The sequence below is a fragment of the Callorhinchus milii genome, unplaced genomic scaffold (genome assembly GCF_018977255.1).
Source record: "Callorhinchus milii isolate IMCB2004 unplaced genomic scaffold, IMCB_Cmil_1.0 Scaffold3, whole genome shotgun sequence".
Taxonomy (NCBI): domain Eukaryota; kingdom Metazoa; phylum Chordata; class Chondrichthyes; order Chimaeriformes; family Callorhinchidae; genus Callorhinchus; species Callorhinchus milii.
The window spans coordinates 70,053,884-70,079,104 of record NW_024704744.1 but is presented as its reverse complement, the minus strand read 5'-3'; the positions used below and the strand labels follow the sequence as shown (position 1 = coordinate 70,079,104).

General features: G+C 40.8%; 1 protein-coding gene across 5 annotated transcripts; it reads right to left on the bottom strand.

The window, feature by feature from the left end:
- Nucleotides 1-471: 471 nt before the first annotated feature.
- Nucleotides 472-23,416, bottom strand: pcmt (protein-L-isoaspartate (D-aspartate) O-methyltransferase). Of its 5 annotated transcripts, XR_006084924.1 has the most exons (11): nucleotides 23,289-23,303; nucleotides 21,372-21,479; nucleotides 18,811-18,965; nucleotides 11,893-11,997; nucleotides 11,193-11,224; nucleotides 6,036-6,140; nucleotides 5,045-5,165; nucleotides 4,799-4,884; nucleotides 4,231-4,443; nucleotides 2,252-2,294; nucleotides 472-1,241 (listed from the first exon to the last, which is right to left on the bottom strand). XR_006084924.1 is itself a non-coding variant. In XM_007894423.2 (9 exons), the coding sequence occupies exons 1-8, from the start codon at nucleotides 23,341-23,343 to the stop codon at nucleotides 2,288-2,290; spliced, it is 681 nt and encodes a 226-aa protein (XP_007892614.1). In that variant the 5' UTR covers nucleotides 23,344-23,416; the 3' UTR covers nucleotides 472-1,241; nucleotides 2,252-2,287. The 5 variants fall into 5 exon arrangements, 2 of the variants coding, with proteins under 2 accessions (XP_007892614.1, XP_007892615.1); XR_487953.2 differs by lacking the exons at nucleotides 18,811-18,965; nucleotides 21,372-21,479 and having other exon boundaries at nucleotides 2,252-2,291; nucleotides 23,289-23,416; XR_006084923.1 differs by lacking the exons at nucleotides 21,372-21,479; nucleotides 23,289-23,303 and having other exon boundaries at nucleotides 18,811-18,971.
- Nucleotides 23,417-25,221: the final 1,805 nt, after the last annotated feature.

The window sequence follows — 25,221 nt, the reverse complement described above, 5'->3', positions numbered from 1 at the left end:
AAATAGTGTCAAATTAACTGAAGTGGTATGACTGTATTTTTTGTCATTGAGCCAACAATCCCTCAAATAAAATTGAGCATTCAATTCATGGCTGTTTGTCTGCACAAATTAGCTACTGCATTTCACTTACAAATATTAGTCACCACACCTTACAGTATATCCTTTGAAGTATTTGGATATCCTTCTGACATGAAAGGTGCTGTACCAATTTTTTCCTAGTAGGAATAATTTCCAATCCCAGTCGGTATTTCGTAAGAAATGGTATATTACCTGCTTTGAAGTTAAAACCAGAGTACAATAGAATTGTAAGTCATTAGACACAATTATTAATAAGAATGATCCCATTACAAAATCATGATTTCGTATGGTAGAGCAAGGGAAGTTCATGTGAGTGTTTAAGTCACTCTTGGCCATGGGGGCAGTTTTTCCAGTTAGAGGGCAACTGCTTAGAACAAATCAAATGAACAATCATTTTATGTGCATTTCAAATTTATTTGGCAAAGCAATAATGCATACATTGTCCAGGTATCTTCCTAATATCCATACAGCATTGCTTAAGCTTATACAGCATGTTACATTGTAGCCACCAAGTTCAGTTATGAACCAACACAAATTACAGAACAGCAGCACAGAACATCAGATTTTTTGAAAAGCATCAATATGTTCAAATCTGTACATGAATTGTTGTTGCTGCCTATAATACAATTATGATGTAAGAGTTACAGGGAAAAAGGAGAATCGGTGAGATGATATTAATGCAACTCAACACTTGGTGGGAAGCTCACTAAAATTGTCTTAAGAGGCATTTTGTGATCTGTATGCTGAACATTTCATAAGCATGTAGTGTCATAAGGTGCACAGAATAAATCTGCATGTTAATAGTGAAGGATTTGAACACAATACAACATTGCATATCCAAACAAAACCTTAGGTGGATACACTGAATGAATCAGCCATGCTGTTTTGTTAAGTCTTAGCTTCAATTCCTATACCAGTTAAAAGCTAAATCAAGACATGTAAGATGTCTTCCAGTATTTTTCTTTAAAGCCTCTTAAAGCAGTACTCCTCCAGTCTGATTTAATTTGTTAGGCCGCTAAAAGAGCACTGCTACACACCAGCATTAAGTATTTTTAAAAAGTTCAAAACAAGCTGCAATGCTGTTGGTTTCAAGGTGTTTAGAACTGGAGATGTCCACTCCACAAATAAGAATCCGAACACAGATGAAGCTTCACATTTCATCCCTGTGAATAAAACATTAAAATGAGTATAGGTATGGTGTCCAACAAACTTGTCCAAATAAATACAATTGAAAAGCTATAAATTATCACCAGATAAAAACAAAGAAATGTACTGGATTATTTATTGCTCAACTCCCCTAAGGCTTTGACCTTTGCAATTCAAGCCCATATTCATCGTGAAAGGAGCTATGCAAATATAATTTTGTTGTTGTTACACACATTTATGAATTAAACAGAAAAATAATTCCCAGCTAGATTTTCTTTCCAGTAGGAAACCTACTCAGAATAATTCAATGATAAGATGCACTAGATACATAAAGCCTATTGGCTTGAGGTTAGGATTGTGTCATCTCATGATTATTTTCTTATTTTTAATTAATTAATTAATTAGTTTTTCTCCTACAATTAGTAATTACCAGGTGTGGTCTTTAAATTGAGTGAAAACTGTAGTCCTCAAAATATCCAACCATAACCTGAGGTTTACAATGACTAAACGATCTTTTAACTTCCATATGAAGAAACTCAAATTTCTTATTATAATACAAAGATAATTTTAAAACAAAACCTAATCCATCACGTTGTAAAGAATATAGCACCTTATATCATTGAAAAGTCTCACACACACTTGACAGGTAAATAGGGGATCAGCAAAGTCCCACAAAAAAACATAATTCAAAAAACAAATTAATATGAAGGATTGTTATCCTAGGATCTTTAAGATCAGCACTTGAACAAACATCTTTGACAAATGCAGCACTCCCCAAGCACTACATTAGATTGTCACTTTAGATTATATGCTCAAAGTACTGACTTGGGGGCCCGACCTTACAGCGTTTTAGCCTAAAAAGGAAAAGTGCTACCAACTAAGTCAAGCTGAGGTCAACCAGCTTCATGAGTTAAATATTATCCTTCATTTCCATTACTTTCAAAGCACCCTTCTCAACCATAGATTACTTATTCACTGCTGTTTAGTCACAATAAATTAAAGCAATTATAACACAAATTAATCTTACCTTAGATTGGCATAAACTACTCCCTTTGTTGCCAGTTTACCTGCTACAAAGATAAATAATTAAAATCAGGCTTAGAAGCATTACATATTTAACATGGTCTGATAAAAAAAATCCTGCTTTTTAACAACAATCTGGCATAACCTTTAAGAAAAATCTTAAAATTCAGCAGATGAGCTCAAAATTTTGAGAAGCCATTCACAAGACAACCAGGGCTCTCTTATTTTTATATTTCCATTTCAGTAAGTGTTGTACAAATCATGCCTCTATAATTATCGTAGTCACAAAAGGCACATTTTTTATGCTTCATTTCATAGTATTTCAACTCCAATATGGAGTATTTAAAATGAATATAGCCAAATTATAGAATCTGTGAAAAGATAAAACTACCAAGTACAACTAGAATTTTGATGGTTCACTAATTATTTTAACTACAAATGTGATTGTAGGAATGTTATACTTTAAGAATGTTACATGTGAAGCAGACTTTGTGCAAACAGTTCCGCTGGCCATGCAGATTAAAAATACTCAATGGTGGGCCATGGTTTTGAAATCATGCAACATAAACATGTCAGCGAGAAGCAAGTGCAATTCGAAGCAGTCACAGCAGAACTTCTAAAAAAAACTAAAGGTTTAATTTGTACATTTCAAGGCAACTATTTGCAAAATGCCAACAATGAAAATCATTTAATTTGGTCAATGCCCAGTAGAGTTTTCCTTATATCGTGAAGCTGTTTTCACTGGAGCTGAGAAGATTAAGAATGGATCTGAGGGAAGGCTTCCAAATTAAATTTGAAACATTTTGAAAGGATAGACGGTGAAAAATTAGTGTTGCTTATTCCTAAAACTGTTAACGAGAGTAAATCTTCGAGATCGCGGTTAGACACAAAGGTTCCACACAAAGTTTTAGAACAGGCACAGCAAGTGGCGAAGGAGCCTGAAACCATAAGAATATTTAAAAGTGAATGGGACAATCATTTGAAGAGGACAATATAAAAGGAAACAGCAGAGTGAGATTAAGAGATGTTAGGCCCAGAGGAGAATTTGTCATTAGTACAGGCTTAATGGGCCGAAAGGCCTCCTCCTACACTGTGATTTCGATGATCCTACCAAATTAAGGTTTTCCAAGTTTGTCAGATCATACCATTGGCAGTCATTTATACTACTGCAAGTGATGAGACATCCCAGTTGATGCTTGAGCATATAAATATTGGTTGTGTTTAGCCACGTGGGAGGAAAGATTAACTCCCAACATTCAGAGCATACCAGAGCCATACAAGCAATCTGGATAAAGTGCAATAATTGTCAATGGAGGAAGGAGGTAAGTGCCATTTCCAGTACTGACCCATACTAAAACTAGCTTTGCTGAGTAAATTAACCATAACTCTTTTGGAAATTATTGCTGAAGTGTTGCTGTGTCATTTGAGGTGCTCTTATCTCCCACCCCCACCCAAACGAAAGGCATAAGCTTCAACTGACACAAATGGTGACTCTTTCATTCGTGGACAAGACTATTCCATCAACCGCGCAACCAATGTTGCATGTGAAGCAGGAATAAATGACTGGCAATGGTATGATCTTACAAATTTGAAATACCTTAATTTGGTAGGATCATAGAAATTCCATCAACCGCGCACCCAATGTTCTCTTGATACAATTGGTCAAAATCTGAATGTACTTTAACAGCCATTTAAATAGCTTCACTTTTTAAATTCACTGCAACTATTGGACACTGATTAATTGAACCACCATAGAAAGTAGTTATGATTGAATGTCAAGTTCTTAGAATAGAACACCAATTGAAAGATCAATTCTGCAATCTTAATTGTTGGAACAATTTTTCGAGCCTGGATGAGTAAGTTATTGATCCGTCAACTCCAAATGTTTAAAGTTTGCACAAATGGAACAGAGAATCAAAGCAACGCAAAACAAGCAGCCAGGCAGATACTCGAACACTCCAACTCAAACCCTCATCATTTCACCTCATCTTAGTGGAAGAAAGATTATGTAGAAAATCATTTCCACCTTGGCCACTGAGACCCTTCATCCGTTAAAGGCACATATATTACTCCCATCAGTGGCTTCATTTTGATGCTGCCATCCTCTAATTTGTCATGTTGCTCCAGCATCTGATTTCCTCCTGGGGGGCCGACTGGTAATATTAATCTCCCACCCGGTTTCAACTGCTCTAACAACTAAAGAAAAGAAAAAATTAGGATTATCAAAATGCAAATTTTCCACCTCTTCTTTTTTAGATGAAGTAAATAGCAATAAAGCTTTAACAATACTGCTTTTGACTGCAGATTCCTAGATTTCCTGTTTGGGAGGCAAATTAGCTGTCACTTTTGCCTAGTCATTGCTAACTTGCAGAAAACCAAACTGAAAAAACAACAAAGGTTGTTCGGTTTTATCACAAAACATGCCTAATATCTTGGGTTTCATGATCATCATGGTTTTAAACTTGCTGTCTGGGATATATACACTAGGAAAAGAAGCTAACACTATAATATGACATTTGCATTAATATTGAATGGGTATCAAATTACTTACTGCTTGTGGTACTACACTTGCTGCAGCACCAACATGGATAGCATCATAAGGAGCGTCTTCTGGATATCCCCGTCTTCCATCACCCACTGTGAAGAAACATAGATTTCCAATAGTGTAACAATACTTTGGGGAAGAAATTACACGAAGTGCTGAAGAAAATATACACATCTCATCAAGATTTCATTCAAGAACCCAGTTCAGAGACTTCTATACACAATAATGCTCATTGACATGAAGCCCACTCACCTAAAAGTGTTATTCTTGATGAGGTAAGCAAAGTAGGATCATCTTTCTTAACATTCTTCAAAGAGTCATCTACGAGTTCCTTAATATGATCGATTCCTATGACTTTCCCATTTGGACCAACCTGTACAGCACAACAATTCATTGTAAATCTATAGCATATTTTGTATTCTCTTCCCCACCGCATACATCCTCCTTTTTATTATTTTTGCAAGAGAGTTGATAAATTGGAGGGTAAACGAGGATGTTATTGAGCTAACACATCATAAACACTTACTTGCTTCCAAGTTGCTTATAAATTAAAATATCCAATTGTAAATGTTTATACACCCCTTTCATGATCCATAAACATAAGATTATTAAATTGCACTTTTGTTTCATATTAAACAATAAACACAGTGTAAAGTGTAAACAATGAAGTGTGACTCGTACAAATTGAAGTATTAGGATTTTATTTCAAGATTAAAGTTAAGTCCAAACATTAGTTAATCCCACAAGTCATGAAACATGGTAAATAGTTTAAATTTGTCCTTACAATTTTGCTTTCTTAATTTCATTTTGCTGCCTAACTCAATCTAAAGCCCATTATTAACGTGAGATATCTGGATCAGACATTCCTTTCACTGTCAGCAGAAGCAGGTTCACACTCTCTCCTAATTACTGCTGTGCATAATTTATAAATACGATATGGTGGCTTGCCTTTGCTCAATGTAAAGCCACTGGGTGCCAGTTCCAGACACATAATTTATACCACATTCTGCGCGTGAAATATTAATATTTAAGGCAACTTTAAATTTATGTCCCTGTTGAATATAGAGTGGGATAAACCAACCTAAAGTATGAACTTCAAGGGTCAATAGATATTTATCAGGCTTGGGAACCCTGTCTCATGCTATCCTAGAGACAGATACATTTTAGCACTATAGCCATGGCAGCAGTTATGACAGACTGGCGATTTTTGAAGAATTGTGGAACTGTGCACTAAACTACTTACCATTCTTGCAAAGCAAGCAGTGAGGACTCCACTACCAGAACCTACATCAAGTGCCTTAGCCCCATCATACAGATGATCATGAAGCAACTCCAGAGCGTACGCATGCTGAGGAAGGGGAGGGAGGGTGACAGACCAGAACATAACTTTCATTACTTTTGTATAAGCAACAAGTCTTAATCAAAAGATATGATTTTCTTGGTTGTAGCTTAACCTACCGCATTTTCTCCAAGCGGACAATTTAAAGCTGGAATGTACCCAAGACAAATGTTGAGAACTGAACAAAATCATACTAAAAGTTAACAATAATAATCCTTGCATTTGATATAGCATCTTATCACATCTTTGAGACATCTCAAAGTGCTTCACAGGATACACTGTAAAGTGTAGTGACTGTGTTTTGTGGGCGAACACGGCAGTCAACTGCACACAGCAGTTAGAAACAAACCTGCTTCTGAATATCTTCCTGAGACTGTTATTCACTGGTCATTCATCTTCCTATTTTCAATCTTGCCTCAGACCAGAAAGAAAAATGATATATGTATCTGTAATTATTATGTAACCCAAAATGCATAGTGAAACATGTTTTGCTATTTCAACTCAAGAAAACATCTAAATGTTAAAATGTTTAAGTAAATATGCATTATTTAGACTAATGTACAACTTAGGATATATATAACACTTATATTTTTATAAATTGTTCAGTCTTGCATTGTGGAAGAATCAGGCATTCAGTATGTATACACGCATGACTGAGACCAGACGCTCGGTTCACTAAATAAATTGGGTGTGCAACACTTATTCAAGGAATATAAGTAGTTAAAACAAAATTAGGTGACAGGAACATTCAATTAGGAAATAGGACAAATATGAAACCAAACCCTAAAAGATAACTCAAGACGAGCAAACATCGGTAATAAGAATTGCTGAGCTTTATTCAAGAGACGAGGTGGGGAGCAGGCCATAATTTAAGAATATTTCTGTTGAGATAAGTTGTTGTCTTCCAAAAAATTGGATGGACTATTGAGGACAAGTACATACTGAAATACTCAGTTTTAATGTGATTGGCTGGGTACAATGTCAATGATAAGCAAAGCATGAGAAATGGTCAACTTCCAGGGTCCTAGCATCTCTATGACTTCGTTCTTGCATGTTGCGCATTATGCACAGTAAGCACTGCTGATGTCACTTTCTGTGTGCTGCCCATGCAAGAAATGCATCTGAAATCACTTCCTTCACAAGATGAATTCAGTAGGCAACCTGGCAACCCTGAAGTTATTCTTTATGTGGGGGTGCTGGCTAATTGGACCAGAACATAGGAACTTGGAGCAGGAGAAGGCCATTTGGCCCCTCGAGTCTGCCCCGCCATTCAATAAGATTGTGGCTGATCTTCTAACCTAACTCCATCTGTCACCTTATCCCCATATCCTTTAATCCCTCGATCCTTTAGAAACCTATCAATCTCAGTCTTGAATATGTTCAAGGACTGTGCATCTACAGCCTTCTGGGGTAGAGAATTCCATAAATTCACTACCCTCTGAGATCACCCCTAATTCTTCTGTATTCTAGAGAATATAGGCCTTGTTTACTCAACCTATCCTCGTAGGTCAACCCCCTTATTCCAGGAACCAATCTAGTGAATCTACACTGCACTCCCTCTAAGGCCAGTATGTTATTTCTTAAATAAGGAGACCAAAACTGCACACAATATTCTAGGTGCGGTCTCACCAGGGCCCTATATAGTTGCAGCAAGACTTCCCTACTCTTGTATTCTAACCGTTTTGCAATGAACACCAACATGCCATTAGCCTTCCTAGTTGCGTGCTGTATCTGCATAATAACTTTTTGTGACTGGTGTACAAGGACACCCAAATCCCTCTGAACACTAACACCATCTAGTCTCTCCCCTTCTAGAAAATAATCTGCTTTTCTGTTTTTACCTCCTAGGTGAATAACTTAACACCTGTCTTCCCATTTTCAGGTCTCTGCTGAAGACCTTTCTCTTCGACCGCACCTTTGGTCACCTTCCTCCCCCTGGCTCGGTGTTAGAATTTACACTTTTTGTATAATGTTAGAATCAATAGATGTTGCAAACGGGTTAACTTTTAAGTTAAGTGTGGGGGGGGGCAACTGGACTGAAACTCATGAGTTTACACGTGAGTGTCTCAAGGACAAGATGTGTACTACTGCCCTGCACGTACACAAGATAACGGACTGTCTCAAGGACAGTGTGTTTGTGTGTGTGAGGCACAAACACCCCATGAGGTGTTCATGTGAACCCAGCATGATTTCGGCAGGTGATCTAATGTCCACACCATGATTGGACGAACATTGGTATAAGAGTTCCGTTAACTTTGTGAACAGGGCCGTCCCGAGTCGCGGAGACAAGGGTACAGGAGATGGTGCCATCCCGGGCTGAGGAGACAAGGGTACAGGAGATGGTGCCATCCCGGGCTGCGGAGACAAGGGTACAGGAGATGGTGCCATCCCGGGCTGCGGAGACAAGGGTACAGGAGATGGGGCCATCCCGGGCTGTGGAGACAAGGGTACAGGAGATGGGGCCATCCCGGGCTGTGGAGACAAGGGTACGGGAGATTGGGCCATCCCGGGCTGCAGAGACAAGGGTTCGGGAGATGGAAGAATGAGAGCTAGAAACACTAAGACTGAGGATATCAGATGGAAGATTGAAAGCTGTAAGCAAGAAAACTGAAAGCATGAAGAATCAAGCTGGTGTGCTATAAAGACACAGTGTTGAACTCGAGATATCTATGGTGGTATTATTCTGTTATAAGATCTGTTGATTGTTCTGGCCTTTGGTCTGACTCATTGGGAAACTGGGGAATAAAGAATAATAAAGGAAAGGTCTAATGTCCGGTTGCAAACGGATGATGGCTGATTTTATTTTCTAACATCGGTCCCGGGATCTGTGGCGTGGAGGGCGCTATATAAATCCAAGTTGTTGTTGTAGCTTAGTATCATCTGCGAATTTAGATATTTAAATTCTATGTCCTCGTCTAGATCATTAATATAGATTGTAAATAATTGAGGCCCAAGCACTGATTCTTGTGGCACTTCACTAGTCACATCTTGCCAATTTGAGAAGGTCCCATTTATCCCTACTCTGTTTTTTTCCCGTTAGCCACTCTTCGATCCATGCTAATATATTGCCTTTAAATTCCACGTGCCCTAATCTTGCGTAGCAGCCTTTTACGCGGCACCTCGTCGAATGCCTTCTGAAAATCTAAATATACTACATCTACTGGTTCCCCCTTATTTAACCTGCTAGTTACATCCTCAAAAAACTCGATAAGATTTGTTAAGCATGACTTCCCTTTTGTAAAGCCATGTTGACTCTGCCTAATCAAATTATGGTCCTCTAAGTATCCCGCTACGATGTCCCTAATTAAGGATTCTAGAATTTTCCCTACCACCAATGTCAAGACTGACTGGTCTATAGTTCCACATCTTCTCTTTCGCACCCTTCTTAAATAGTGGTGTTACGTTTGCCATCTTCCAATCAATGGGAACTGTTCCAGAATCCAGAGAATTTTGGAAGATCAAAAACAAGGCATCCACTATCTCAGCAACCACCTTTTTTAAAACCCTAGGATGCAGACCATCAGGTCCAGGGGATCTGTTTCTAGAACATGGTATAAAATAATATGAAAGAGGTGCTTGGGATCTTTCTGCGGCTGATCTGGCTCCAAAGGGATGTGTTTGGTTAACAGAATGCCATAATCAAATTGACTTGCATTAGTCCAATTCCGGAGCCAGGCGGGTACACAGTACTCCAAGGGACTATCGTTTGCAGATCAACTGCCCAGCTAGCTAATCGGCAGGATTTGACAAGGCAGACTGGGGGCAGAGATTCATCACAATAGGCTCCAATTAACCTTGCAAGCGAAAGCCCTAACTTGTAGGATGGTCCTACCTAGACAAGCAGTGGAAAGTTTGTCAGACAGCGTTCACAATGATATCTGGTGAAACCCCAGCAGTACCTGAAGGCAAACTCTGGGATCTCTAAGACTTGGCTCTCACCAACCTACGTCTAAGCCTTTTGGCAGAAGATAAGCTGGTATATCCCTCCAAGGAGAGAGCGCGCATTCCATTCCAGATACGAGAAATTTCTATGCAAAGGTGACATGCATATGTGGAACATTTTCTGGTTTGGATGCTCTTAAACTTGGTGATGAGTTCCTCATGCGTCGAACACCCGGCTGACCAAAGCAGTATTGAACAATGGGCGGCTTCATAACCTTTTTGAGCAAAACAAAGAATCCTTTATGTACTCAGACATTTTCACTTCAATTTACTGTAACCACTTGAATCATTGACAATGAGTGGGTTATGAGGATACCTGCTCTACTTATTGTTGTCCACAAAATATACAGTGAATTCACTGTACAGTATATCCTAATAATCACTCCAAAACAAAAAATAATAATAAATTTGTCATTTTCAATCCACGACTGTTTGTGGGACACTGCTGTGTGCAATTTGCTGCCGCGTTTTGCCCACAAATACACGGCCAATTCACTTCAGTCTATTCTGTGAAGCGCTTTGAGATGTCGAGAAGACATGAAAAGCGCTATATCAAATGCAAGAATTATTATTATATCAAATGCAAGAATTATTATTATGGCAAAATAATACTTTTCTTTCAAAGGCAAGCACCGATCATAGATCGAGTCTTTATACACTTCCCAAATTCTTTGGGGAGTCATTGACCAGCACCCAAACAAAACCAAGTTTCAATTTAAAAGTTTTAATAAGCATATATTGAATTATGAAATTAAATACAACAACCCAAAGCTCAATTGTCACAGACTGACAATGATATGACATTAAACTAGAAACAATCAATTCTAGTCGCCAACAATCAATTTGACATTTAACTGAAACAAAACCATCACAAATCTTACTATTACAGTAAACTCCTGATAACTTGGCACTCCAAGGGAAAAGGGCTCAGTGACGAGTTATCTGGACTGGTGAGTTAGGCATACATATAAATACATAAATTTATACGTATTGACAGCATGATGAAAAGTGGTAGTGACAAGCTGAGCAACGGTTGAGTTATCAGGAGCTTACTGTATCTATACAATTCTCAAAGACAAAGGTACAACCAGCACTGTACCGCAAACCTGCTTCACTCACCATGTGTGGGGCACTGATTGTTGCTTGAAAGCCTGTGTATAAGAAAACACAACAGTAGGTTTAATTGTATTGCAGTTGACTCTGTATGTAAATATTTAAGTCACTTTTTCAGTCTACATGCATGACTCAAGAGACATAATAGTAGCATTTAAAATTTTAAATGGGATTGAAAAGTATACTTTCGGATGCACCACGAGGACATACATTTAGAGTTACAAAGGACAATTTCAGGACAGATACTTGTTAGTTTTTATTGATCCAGAGGGTAAAGTATACAAAATATTGATTTTTTTTACAATATAGCCTGACATTTGAAATAGCGCATTTCGTGTCAGGAGGATATATCAAAGTGTGTCACAAGATTCAATGTAGAGTGTAGTGACTGTATTTTGAAAACACCCGTGACATATACCACAGCATGGATTGCATTTTTTTTTCTCCTCCTCTGACGATTTCACCAATTTCACCAACTACGAACTGCACAATTCAATTCTAGTTGAACAAAGTCCCTGGCCAAGCAGGTTCTGGTATTTGTGAGAGAAGTTCCACAATATTAATTCATATTACTCAATTGTAATGTTTTCTTAAATTATGTTAGCTCTCCGCCCACCACCAACACACATTGTAAAAAATTACACAGAAGATAAAGCACAAGACAAGAATGCTGTTTGAGAAGAGCAAGCACTTTAAAAACACTTACCTATTGACTGGGGGGAATCCATGTAGGGGTTAGATTTAGCATAGTGACCACGATCTGTGGCCATCATTACTTGAAAAACCTTTTCTTTCTTGATAATCCCATTTTCTGAAGAAAACAAATAGCAACATTCAGAATTTTTAATTTCTCATCCACCCAAAGCTTATTTTACCATTGTAACACTTTCCTTGCTTCAGGTTATCATTTAATAAAGGTTTTTTATTCTTCTTTTTCTAGAAGTATTCACAAGAGACCTGAAATTCCATGACTATTCTATAAGAGTACTTTGTCCAGTTATTTTTAAGAACCTGTTTCCAAATAAGGACTGAAGTGAAGCGTTTTGTACTAGAACCATCTTAAATTTTAAGACAAGTCTTACAGGCTAAGCTTTGGTGGAATTTCAAGCCTCAGTACTCTCTGTAGAATTTATTCACCCCTTTAAAATTATAATTTGTCACCCGCAGCTCAAACCATAGCATCGAAAGCATATAAACTTCTATTTTCACATAATAAAATGGACCTTTTGCTCTTTTCTTCAAAACATAACAGAACATAGCTGAAAGGCCAAGGCTCATATGTGTAGTTAAAGTTGAAAACCATAGCAGAGAAATCAGATAAGCACAAGTAGCTGGTGACATCCAGCTTGGGTTTTAAAATATAGTACATTGTAGGAAGAAGATAAAACTGAGGAAGGTAAGGAGTGCCAGTCTTAGAGATCCTTGAAAATATAGCTATTGTACATTTTGACGTTTTATTTCAACATACGTAAAAAGGATAAAGTGTGGGATGGTGTTCTTCACAGTAATCCCATTACAGCATGTTTGGGTGGGGGGGGGGGTGGGGGGTTACCCTGGATAGGGTAAGCCATGTAACAAAACAGCGCAGGACACAGAAAAGGTGGCAAATAAAAAGGGGGCAGGGAATTAAATTAACTGAATTAAACTCAACACACTTTTTTTTAAAAAAACCACTTGACAGCTGATTGCTGGATTTAACAGAAGCTGGTGTGATACAAGATTACTTAAACCTGGAGCACAAGACAGTTAAGTTATAAGACAGATGTTGAGCTAATCGCTCCGAGATGCTTCCCTGCGTGAATGGCGCTATATAAATGCAAGTTGTTGAGGAAACATATACTTCCATAGAAATCAATAGGGAAAAATCTGTATCAAAATCCTTGCTGTTCGGGTATGTTACTAACCTCAAGCGCTTGCCCCCCCCCCCCAAACTGGCAAGGTATACAGTGTCCAACCACAGAGGTTCAACATACATAGCAAAAATACAGCAACACAGAGGGTTCAGTCAAGGACAGATTCCGCAGTGTGGCCAAGAATAAACTTGCTAAATAAACTTTGGTATCTATATCAGGGCAGTGCTAATATCCAACCATATTTTAGAAGGCAATACCACATTTATGCCAACTAATTCGTGAAAACGCTTGAAGGCGCCATCCTGTTTGAAGGGCACAGTATAAAATGCAAATTAAGGTTCTTCATTAAAAAGCACAGAAAACATAAGACCTATCATAAAACAAGACCTATATTGCAGAAAACGTCATTTGTTTCAAGAACAATTTAAATAGGTTTTCTGCTAGAAAATAATATCTCGGGATACAGCATATAGTTTGGGACACCATGTCAAGCGACTGTCAGGATGGTGGAAGGCAAACTCGATGGACCTTGGTCTTTTTTCGCCTAGCAAGTTCTTACGTCTCTATCATTCATTAGTCATAAATTTAAAATAGAGAAATTGGTCATCAGAGCAAATCTGGTTATAACAACCCTTGACCTAAGATGCTGCTCATGTTCTATTACTATATAAAATTTTGAGCATTGAGAGACTACGTCAGCTTTCAAAACAAATCCTTCTATCAACTCCCCATCAGGAGTTCTTAATCTAGACTCATGATCCAATGAAACCCGAAGAAGCACTGCATTGTTGTAGTCGTCATCCTTCAGATGTTAAACTGAATTCCCCTCTCCCTGTTCAGGTGGACTTTGAAGATCTCATGGCTCCAATCAAACAGAAAAGGGAGTTTCTCCCAGTGTTCTGATCTACAATTCCCAATCGAAAAATGGTTTAATTCTTGGCCATTTGTGGGATATTGTTGTGCGCAAATTGGCCGCTGTGTTCGCCCACACATAGACTTTACAGAAAAATCTGAAACAATATTCTATTTATTTTGGGAGGACAGGTTTGCAGGGCTAGAAAGCGAGCGAGTGGGATTGATTTGGATAGCTCTTTAAAAAGCTGCCACAGATAAGATGAGCCGAATGACCTCCTTCTGCACTGTATAATTCTATGAATAAGGACTGCATGAATTATTATTCAAAGCATAATGGAACTAGAGAAATGATAGTAAGCAAAGGTCATAGATCGAAATTCTAAATGCTATGTCATTTGCAATCTTTGAATTTAATAAATAATTTGAGGTAGGACCAGAAAAATGGCCACACTGCTGCCAAATTGTTGTAAAGATCTAACTGGTCCACTTGTGTCCTTTAGGGAAGAAAATCTGACATCAATATCTGGTCTAGCTTACATGTGACTCAATTCTCCTACTGCATGGGTGTCACTTAATGCATTCTGAAATGGCATAGCAAACCACTCAGATGCAAGAAAACCGCTACAAAATATTACCTGTTTAAAAAGGACCACTGCCACCAGTGGTGAACCAGGGATAGGCAGTTAATGCTGGTTCATTTTACCATCACCCAGATCCAGAGTTTAGTATAAATATCCACGCTTAGGAAGCATTCGTAAAAGTCAACTTACAAAAACTGACCTTCCTCTTCGACTGTGCCTTCGGTCATTTTCCCACCAACACTCCCCTTGCCCTCCACCCTTCATGATTCCAGCCCACAGCGCGGGGGCAAATCTTGACTGTCCAGTGCTTTGGCACGTCCTCCCAACGTGAGGCGTTACATAAATGTAATTTGTTGTTAAGACCATGGTGTCTGTTTTGATAAATATTTTGCAACTTGCCATTTTTTTTTGATCATTTACAAACTTCAGCACATTCAGACCTGTCTCCAAGGTGAAACCTAGCACAAGAACCCCTCCAGAGCAGATCTTCCTGTTTATACACTTTTACACATAAGATGCTTTGTGTTCATACTTTTGATTGACTGAAAAAAGCAACCTTGGCTTAAACCTGGCTCGAATGAGTCTCAAAACATTTGGTAATTGCACCCACTCCAAAAGGAGACAGTAGAAGCCAAAGGAAAAAGTAAGTGAGGAAAGGCATAAAGATGATCAGGTTGGAAAAAAAAGCAAAATTAAACTCTAAAATTAGGAAAAGAGTAAAGTTCTAAGTTTATTTCAAATATCCTAGTGGTTTAGTTGTATATGATTAGTATACAAATAAGCATTCTGGAAACAGTACTTGATAAAGTTTATTGCTGAAACGTTAGCATTTGCTACTGAGCCACATTGTTTTAAAAAAAACTTAACAAGCCAGCCTACAGAAAATTATTTTGTCAGTATTTGTCCTTGCAAGAAGCCATGATGGCATCTATACGCTTGTCCAATTTTTGGTTTAAATGTCCCATCATTATTTGGGAGGCGATTTCAAATTTGGTTGCAAATGTCTGGAGAAGAATTTAAAATTATGACAGGAATCAATAAAAATTCATTAATAGGCTGTTTCCACGTAATAATCCTTACTTAGAACTTACTTAGAACTCTGATGGAGCTTATTTCACAGCAGGAGATAATTTCAAGAACATTTTGTCCAACTCAAATGACAGAGACTCAGCAAAAAAAACTCAATGGATTCTCGTGATCCCAGTGCCCTACAGTATGTCAAGATTTCACTCGAAGATAAAACAGTTGTCTATGACAACTTGTTAGCCATTTGAGAGATGAGGTGGCACGAGTTACAGACCTGTCCGCAAAACTCCAGGTTTTAAATTCAGTACATTTGTCTCATTTGATTTATTAGCTTTAACATTTCTATACAGAGTTCAGGTTGCGTCAATTCAGACTGTCAGAAGACCCAAATCTACAGTACTAAGCAGCTACAATTTGTCATTAAGTGTCAAATTCACAAAAAGGGCACAGAATTTATATTAAACAGAAGTAACAATGTTCCTTTGAGATGTTGAGTTTCACAGCTGAATGAGGATTATCTGAAGAAACAGAAGCACACCTTGACCAAATGACTCATTTCATTTAGCTGCAATACACTAATTAAGTGTGTTTTACACAATTTTTGTTTTGTTTGGGAAGTATTTGAACGTGTTCACATACACTGAACAGAAATTTATCATAAAGCACTTTAGGTAGTAATGAGAATGTTTCAAGAAAGCACTAATGATAAATTATTTTGAAATGTTAATACAATTAATTTTAGTACCAATATCACACAAGGCCATTCACAGCTGAGGAAATCCATTTCACAAACAAATATGATTTCAAAACAAAATGAAGGAGCTCAGTCTGCCTTATACAGTATTGAAAAATACACTCCAGGATCACAAAGTGCCAATGCATTCATTGTGTCAATAATTAAACACTTGTTACAAAGATCCTAGATTATAATAATTAGTCAATGTCATTGGCTCTCAGTCATGTTTAAAGCTTTGCTCGTAAACAAATTTTGTAACCAACACTAGTCAAATACAAAAATAGCTTCAAGCCAGAAAGAAAATCAAATGGGTAAGCTAGGAAGAACTTTTCACATTAGAGATGTAGTTATTTCATAAATGAGAAAGATTTATAGTTTTAATAATTAATATTCTTCATTCAACATCCAAATTTATTAAAGCAACACAGAACAGTCCTACTTTTCATTTAGATCTTCAGGCCATCCTGGAGCACTGCAATTCTCATGCACTAATTTGCTAAATCAAAAAATTAATGGAGGCGAGAGGCAACACAATATTCCCAACTAATTACAGTTACTTGGCAATAACGCCAAGTAAGATGGTGAGTTACTTGGCAGGAAAAAATACAGTACTAGATGAAATAGGCACAGTATAGTACCATTATGTTATATAGTTCTTATTACAGCTTTGCAAACACACCACGTTAGTGAGCTCCATGTTTTCACAATGAGTTCTTGTTCTAACAGGTAGCAAAGGAAGGTTTGATTAGGATAGAATATTGCGACATTGCAAATGTTTGGTTCCACCAATCACATTTTCTAATTACTTTGTACACACTCAAGAAAAACTTTTTTTTTTACTTCTGTGCAGATGAAAGTCAGCATTACTGTGTGATTTAATCAGCAATGCTTAACATGCTGCTTTATTACATCATGGATTGAGAGACTAAACGTTTATATAAGGTGCAGAGTACGATCGCACTGTACCATCTACTGACTCACGCAGTCTAGGGCTGGCTAACAATTCATTGCAAAACTGGTAAAGCACTTTTATTGTTGGACATGCCATCCTTTTGATGCAACATCTCTTCCCTCCACAAGCTGCAGAACATCCAGAACTCTGCAGCTCATGTCCTCTGCCGCACCAGGCTCCGTGATCCCATCACCCCCACCCGGCTCCACTGGCTCCCCATCCCCCAGGGGATAGAGTTCAAAATCCTCGTCCTCCCTTTCAAGGCCCTCAATGGCCTTGCTCCTTCCTACCTCTGTGACTTGATGACCCCATATCAACCTATCTGTTCAGCAGGCTGTGGCCTGCTGCACGTCCCCGGCTGGCCAGCCCCCACCATTGGCGGTCAGGCCTTCAGTCTTTCTGCCCCCACGCTTAGGAACTCCATCCCCCATTCCCTTCGCCTCGCTCCTTCCCTTGCCTCTTTGAAGGCATGTCTCAAAACCCTCCTCTTCGACCGAGCCTTCGGCCACCCTCCTACCCTCCACTGATCCCAACCCCCATCTCAGGTCCAAATCCCTGACTGTCCAGCCTCCCGACGACCTCCTGATGAGATAGACTCTATACAAATGTAATGTTGTATTGTAACAAACCAAGATCTTGGCAGATTGAAGATCTCTTGACACTATTCAAAAAGAGGAGTTTAAGCTAGTGTTTGGTCTTATTTGTAGGATTTTGCAAACATACAATAGATGTCACACTTGCCTTCAAGGAGTCACTGCACTTGTCAATTTCCTTTAAAGCACTTAAGATGTTTTGGCATTATAGGCACTGATATGAAAGAATGATTATTATTGTTTATTCATTTTCAGCAAACACCTTGAATCAAAGAAACTTCATCTTATAGTCACCCTGGAACCACTTTCAGTTCTCCTACATTGCAGACAAACTAAGATCTTCAGCAAACTGTAGCACTTGGCCATGAGAAATCTTATTATGCAGTCTTTGAAAGAAAGAAATGTGGTGGTAAGAAACAAACTAGTAAACCACTGTGTGTTTGGAACCTTTATGGGAGTTACTCTAAATGTTTTTCTTATGTTATTTATTCATCTCAGTACATGGATCACACTGGCAGGGACAGCAGTTATTGTCCATTCCTGAGAAGGTGTCGTGTTCTCTTTAAACAAATCATGGAAGGGTCCAAGAATACAGCATATCCATGTGGCAAATAAGTTAAGTGTCCACCACCAAGGTTTCCTGTCTACCAACCTTTCAGGCAAAACGCATAGGAGCATAGTTTCACAGTCTCTTGAGAATCTACATGAAACATGCACCACAATGTCAAAGTGGAAAACAGTTGCAGAGAAAGTGGTTTGATGTGACCAAGTTTGGGCATTAAAAGCCTTCTGATTGTATAATCCTTACCTCTGCAGTCCCTTTTACAGTCTTGAAGTATGAATTAGAGCAGATTGCACACAAGTTTCTTTTTAAACTCAGTATGCGGGGCGGGGGGGAGAGGAGGAAGATTATGTATACAATTAGCTCGAGAGGAACATTAGAGACAATTTGGAAGGAGCAACGATCAATATTATATTGTATAGTACAGCAAGCATATACAATGCTGAAAAAGCAGTAGAATTCTTACCAGTGCATTTTAGCTGGTTATCTTCCAGAAGTGCTCAAATGTACACTTTGGATTCCCTAATGTCTCATCTTCTGCCAAGCTGCATCTGCGTTCTCCACCTTAGACAAATGGGGATGGCTCTCTCCTTCCCACAGGAGAGGTCATGCACTCCAGAGCTGGCAAATAGAAACTGTTTCTGTGATTTCTCAGTAGCTGGAATTGGAGACCATCAAACATGGCAAAGGGTTTTGATGCACAAAATCCAAAGGACAAAAAGTATAAATCATACGATCACACAAACACATAAGCACAAACAGTTCTGGCTTTTGCTCGTATTCAAGACTCAAATCCCAAACAAGCTATCAGTCAAATAAACAGATCAACGTCCCAGCACTCCTTTGTACTCTGGGCACCAGAGTATTCCTCCAAGAATATTGATGCCCAGAGTAGATTAAAATGCAGAGATGAACTCTTGTTGAGCTAGAGGAGGTTCGGATCTAAGCATTTATAACCAAACGTTCTGCAATCTCTCACTCCAATGAGAGATTATCATTATGGTCTCAAAATCTGAACTGCTTTCAAATAGTATCATAGTGCTGTTAATCTGGTAGACAGGTTGAAGATGCCATTATGTCCACCTCCATATTGTCCTCAGGCAGATTCTTCAATTCTGTCAGAATCAATTATTTTTCTGTGCACGTTTGAGGTTAATATGGTTACACATCTTCAGACATACTCTGGAACAAAATATCAGTCAAAGCCAATTAGCAGGAACTATCTTCATTCGGAGAATGAAATCCCTACTGATAATACTAAGCACTCTGTAGGACGCTAACTGGAGGACGCTATATAAATGCAAGTTGTTGTAGTATCTGTTTGATTAAAGAACTAATTGCAATACACAATATATATGCAATTCTGAGCAAGCTATACAAGAAGTTGTTTAATAAGGTCCAAGTATGAACAACCTGATCTGAACGATGAGGAAGATATTTACCCCAAACAATCAGACTTTGTAAACACTGAAAAGTTTGCTTCAGTGAGATATGATGCATTTGAACAGTCAGTTTGCCAGCTGACCAGGTTTAAAAAGTACACTCCAGTGATTTAAAGTAATTAAAATATTAATGCACATAGGAATGGGTAGAAGGCTCCTTTAAACAAGAAATTACTACAGCTTCACTTTACATTGGTGAAAAGGATTTCCTGAACATTGAATTAATAGTTTATAATCTATACCCCTCAATAATCTGGCTCCATTGTACTCCTCATTTCATCAAACTGTAACTCACAAATCAAGCAACAATAACCATCTCCACCAAGAACTCCAATCCTAACCCCTCTACAATCTAGGCATTAACCTCTCATCTGATCTCAGCTGAAATTCTCATAAATCTCTATTGTTGCATCTGCTACCAAAACTCAGTTTCCCATTAAATAGTTCTTGACTCCATAACAACTCTTTAAAGCTATATTTGTTCAAGAATTGAATGCTGCGCTCACATATTAAGAGTTAAACACTTCACTGTCATTTACGAACCGAATACACAAAACAATACCGTCTGAAAAACATTTCCTTCACTTCTGTTTTTAGTCAAACCTTTTTCAACTTTGAGAAGTTCAGACATTTGATATCATTCTTCTAAGATATAGTTATTTCCCCCGATCTATATTTTTGCAGGACTGAGACAGTCATACCTCCTTTGACATATTTTCTGTCCATCTCCCTGTGTCTTTTTACCCTCTGAAACCTCTTTGCTGCTTTTGACACTATGTGGATTCCACAATCTTTCTCCACTGTCTCATTTCAGTCTTCGTGCCTTCACTGCGTGACCCTCCAAGAGTTTTTCTTCCTGTCCCACAGCAAAACTTGCATTGTTCTTCATTGCTCTATCTTTGGGTCATTCAGTTTCTTCATCTCTATGCTCCCACTTGGTGACCATCAGCTATAGGTGTGGTGTCCACTTCCACATGTGTGAAAAACATAAAACTACCATTCTGTCTCCACTCTCGATTCCAGGAACGCGGCTATTTTGACAGACTGTCTGCCTGCCTGTCAGCCATAAGCCTCAACTCTCCAACAAAACAAAAACTATACCGACTGACTCCCAACAGCAAACACCCTCAGGCACCTACTTCCTCAGTTATTCACTAAGGCTATACAATTGTCATTTTGTTCAATCCTCATCTCTCCTTGAAGCCTTTCAAATGATCCTGATGAAATCTTCTTTCCTGCATTTCTGTAGCAGCGTCCACCTCTGTCAGTCATTCCCAGTGGGACCAAAACCCTCACCAACCCTTTGTCACCTTCAAACTTGACTTCTAACATCCATCTCTCCAGCCTCTTCAGCCCCACCTTCCACAAACTCCAGATCATCCAGAACTCTGCATCTGACATGATCTAACATAGATTTCCTATCATCCAATTCATTTTCAAGATCTACATCAATATCTTCAGATTTGTCATGACCACGAATGGCAACATTCTCCCTGATTCCCAACCCCACAAGGGCTCCCACAGACATTCCTTGAAAATAATTTGAGACATTTTACTGCGCATCTCAAAACAGTGAAGTTCTCACCTCCCCCAACTGATCCCTCCTCCTACAATCCAATGACCTTTAAACCCAGGCTTGGCATGTACACCACTTCTTGACAGGTGATTTTCTCCTTCCACCCTCAGTGATGCACTGCAATACATACAGCACTTATAATCAATAAAACAATTTACAAGAATGAATTCAACCTATTAAGCAGGTCTTGCTTACAAAATGCAACAGTATTGCAATTTACATTTTAAATTTCCTGGACTATCCACCCTTATTTACGAAATTGCTTTGTGCGCAAGCTTTAAGCTATTCTGCTCCAGCAGCTCCAACCCAGAGTCCCAGAGGCAAACTGGGTATATGGGAAATACAGAAATTTCCCAATGCCCCTGTGAATGGTTCCTGATGTTTACCAACCCGCACAGCTCAGTTCAGAATTTCCAAGTTCAATTAGGCAGGGCGAAACCTTGGGCAAGTTTCCTTACTCCACACAGAGCCTAATAATAATCCCTCCAAAACCAAAAACAATAATAAATTGGTCATTTTGAATCCACAACTGTTTGTGGGACATTGCTGTGCGCAATTGGCTGCCGCGTTCGCCCACAAATATACAGTCAATTCACTTTACAGTGTGTTCTGTGAAGCGCTTTGGGACGTCCTCCCGACGTGAAAAGCGCTATATCAAATGTAAGGATTATTATTATTACTAAACATGCGGATGCTCTGTGCTTTTTGCCCCCACCCCCAAACTGGGTCGCCCATTTTACCCGACAATCTCAAGCCCTGTTGGGGAGCCAGTCACCAATGCTCTCAGGTGAGCTTCCCCTTCCTTTCAAAGCTCACCTATTACCTTTCTGACCATGCTGTTCATCGTGTTTTCCCTCCACCGGTTGTATAGAGCTCCTTGCCGCCTACCAACCTGTCCGCTCCCTCCGCTCAGCGGGCTCCGGCCTGCTTTACGTCCCCCAGCTCGCCCGCCCCAGGATTGGCAGCTGTGGCACCTGCCTCGCTGCCCACCCTCGGGAACTCCATCCCACGGTCCCCTCCGCTTCGCCCCCTCCATTTGCCTCCTTCAACACTCTGCTCTTCGACCGCGTCTTCGGTCCCTCGCCTACCCCTTACCCGCCAGATCCCAACCGCCAGCTCGGTGCGTGAAAGGCGCGATACAAACGTAAATTCGTTGCCGTTGTGGTTGAGACGCTCTCCCGACCTGAAAGACGGTACGTACGCCTAAACCGCACCGTTTATTCAACTCATTAGGTTTACAAATGACCGAATGTAAACCGTCAAAGCCGAGCAGAGCCGCCGCGTCCCCCGGTGTGTGTGGGGGGGCTTGAACTTTTGTGACCCAAAACCTTCAGTATGTGGCCGGAGAACCATCAAATGTCAGTCAGTCAGTCACCCACCCACCGGCATCCAGTGCACAGCAGCCCGTGTGGGGGGGGGGGGGGGTTGTGGGGGGCACCGGGACAGCTCGTCGCCGCATTCAGTGAGACCCACAGCCCCGGGCCGCACCCACTCGGTGCGGGCGGGCGGTCTCAGCGCCGGGCGGGCCCGCCCGCTCTGCCTCCACACTGCGGCATCCAGAGAAACCGCGACAACTCGCCCCCCTCCCTCCGTCTCCGTCTCCCTCCCTCTCGGCACCGAGAGTGACCGGGAAGCCGCCTGCTGTAGCGGGGGCGGGGGGGGGGAGAGTAATGGCGGTCAGAGGGTTAAAGACGGTTATTGGGAGCTCGGGGTGGGGGTGACGGGGGGGGCGGTGCCGCTCTCCTCCATCTCTCTCTCATATTCTCAAGTGAGAGCGGGCGGGACTCGTCACTCTCCCCTCCCCGCCTGGCCCCCGGTCGTCCTGTTTTCTGCCCCCGGCCTCGGCCGCTGCTCCGCTCCGGGCCCGGGGCCCGGGGGCCCGGGGGCCGCCCAACACCCCCCCACCCCACCCCCCACCTCACTCACTCTGCAGGTTGTGGACGAGCTCCGCCTGGCTCGAGCCTCCCGACTTCCAGGCCATTCTGTCACACAGCGCGCGCAACAGGTACACCGCCACCGTCAGCAGCACGCCTGCGCACACCGCCTGCCCCACCGCGCTCAGCGCCTCGCTGACGTCACCGCCCGCCGCAGCCAGCCCGAGGGCGGGCGGCGGCGACGAGGAGGAGGAGGAGGAGGGAGGAGACAAGCGAGGGGGCCGGGGGGGGTGGTGGGGATGCAGTCTGGTCCCGCAGCACCGCACGCACTAACCGCCCGCCCGCTGCCTTTCCCCTCCGCACCGAAGACCGATGGTCTGTCCCCTCTGGAGCCGCTGAACAGGAGCCGCAGTGGTAATAGTCCGACGGGCTTTGTTTTGGGGGAGGCGGGGGTGCGTGACCTACGTCACCTCTCCGGTATGACGTCATGGCGGGGGCGGGGCCTGCCGTTGAGGCAGTGGGCGGGGCCTCTGGTGGAAGCGCCCCGCGCTGTGCTTGGGAAGGTCCCCTGGATGCGCCTCCCCTGCCCTGTGTGCATCAGCTTCACTGCTCGGTAAAGGTTGCAAATGTTGGACGTGCACCGAACTATCCGCGGCTTAACTTGGATGATCGACCTCCGCTCCAACCCCCACCTATCCAAGCCGCTGGCTTTTACATCTTTAACTTCCATCCCCAAGCTCACCGAACCCGTACCCAACCTTGGCATCCAGCTCCAATCCCCAGCTGTCCTTGCTACCCACAGTCGGTCATTGACCAGGATTGCTTTCCTCCATCTCGACTCCATTTTCTGCCTCCAATCCTATCTCATCTCAAAGGTCTCTGAAACCCTCTTTTACGCCTTTGTCACCTCCCACCTCGATTTCTCCTGTCAGCCAAATGGATTTATATCTATGGAATTATATTTGGCCTCACCCTCAAGTACATATCCCTTCACACTCTCCCACAATCCAACCTCTTTGATGTGCTCACACTCCAACTCGTCTGCTTATTCCCTCCGCAAGGCTAACACTTGCCTGCTGCATGACTCTTCCGCCATCATCGGGGCCTGTACATTCAACCACTATGCCCCTAATCCTGAGACAAATGCCCCCGAGACAAACGCCTGTTGGGAGGAGACTGTATCCATATAAAAATGCATGAAAATGGTATCAATATAAAATGTATGTTAGGGTTACGATAAAACAGATTTTTCTCTTCTATGTTAATCCATATGTTAATTGTTGATTGTGGAGAACCATCAGGATGTTGAAGGAAGTACCAATTCAGTACTCTCAGATGGTGCATGTTGGAGGTTGTGAGCAATGAATCAGGACAATAGTCAGACAGAAACTCAAGAGAAGCAATTAGCAGAAATAGAGAAACACGAGCTGGGGTAACAGACTGATGTGTGCTCAAAACGTACGTACGTACAACAACAACAAGATTCTATTTATAGAGCGCCTTTCACGTCGGGAGGACGTACGTTGGCAAAAGGAGGGAAAATGGAAGAAAACAAGATAACTTTGGTTCAGTACACATGTCGTAGTCAGGAGGTTGTTCATCATAACTAGATAGAGTTGCATGAGTTAATGAGCAGGAAAGAAAGAAGCAAGCTGGTAAAATAGAAAGTAGGAGACAGATGTTTCTTGATACATCAAGGTTGAAGCTGACCTTATGGGCCTCCTGCACAAACAGGACTTAAGGGAGGTAAATGAAAGAAGAAAAACATCAGTTATCTTGTCCGGTCAGACCAAAGGTCAGGGCTGAAATCAGGAGAGACGTGCAGAATTTGGGAAAACCGTTGCATGTCTACATATATATTTATATATATTAATTGCAAGTATTTGAACGTGTATTTCACCTAACTGCAATAATCTTGCTTAGGGCAATGATTGACATCCTATAATCTAATTATCAATTACCTGTTGCCTATAAAGTCTCATTTA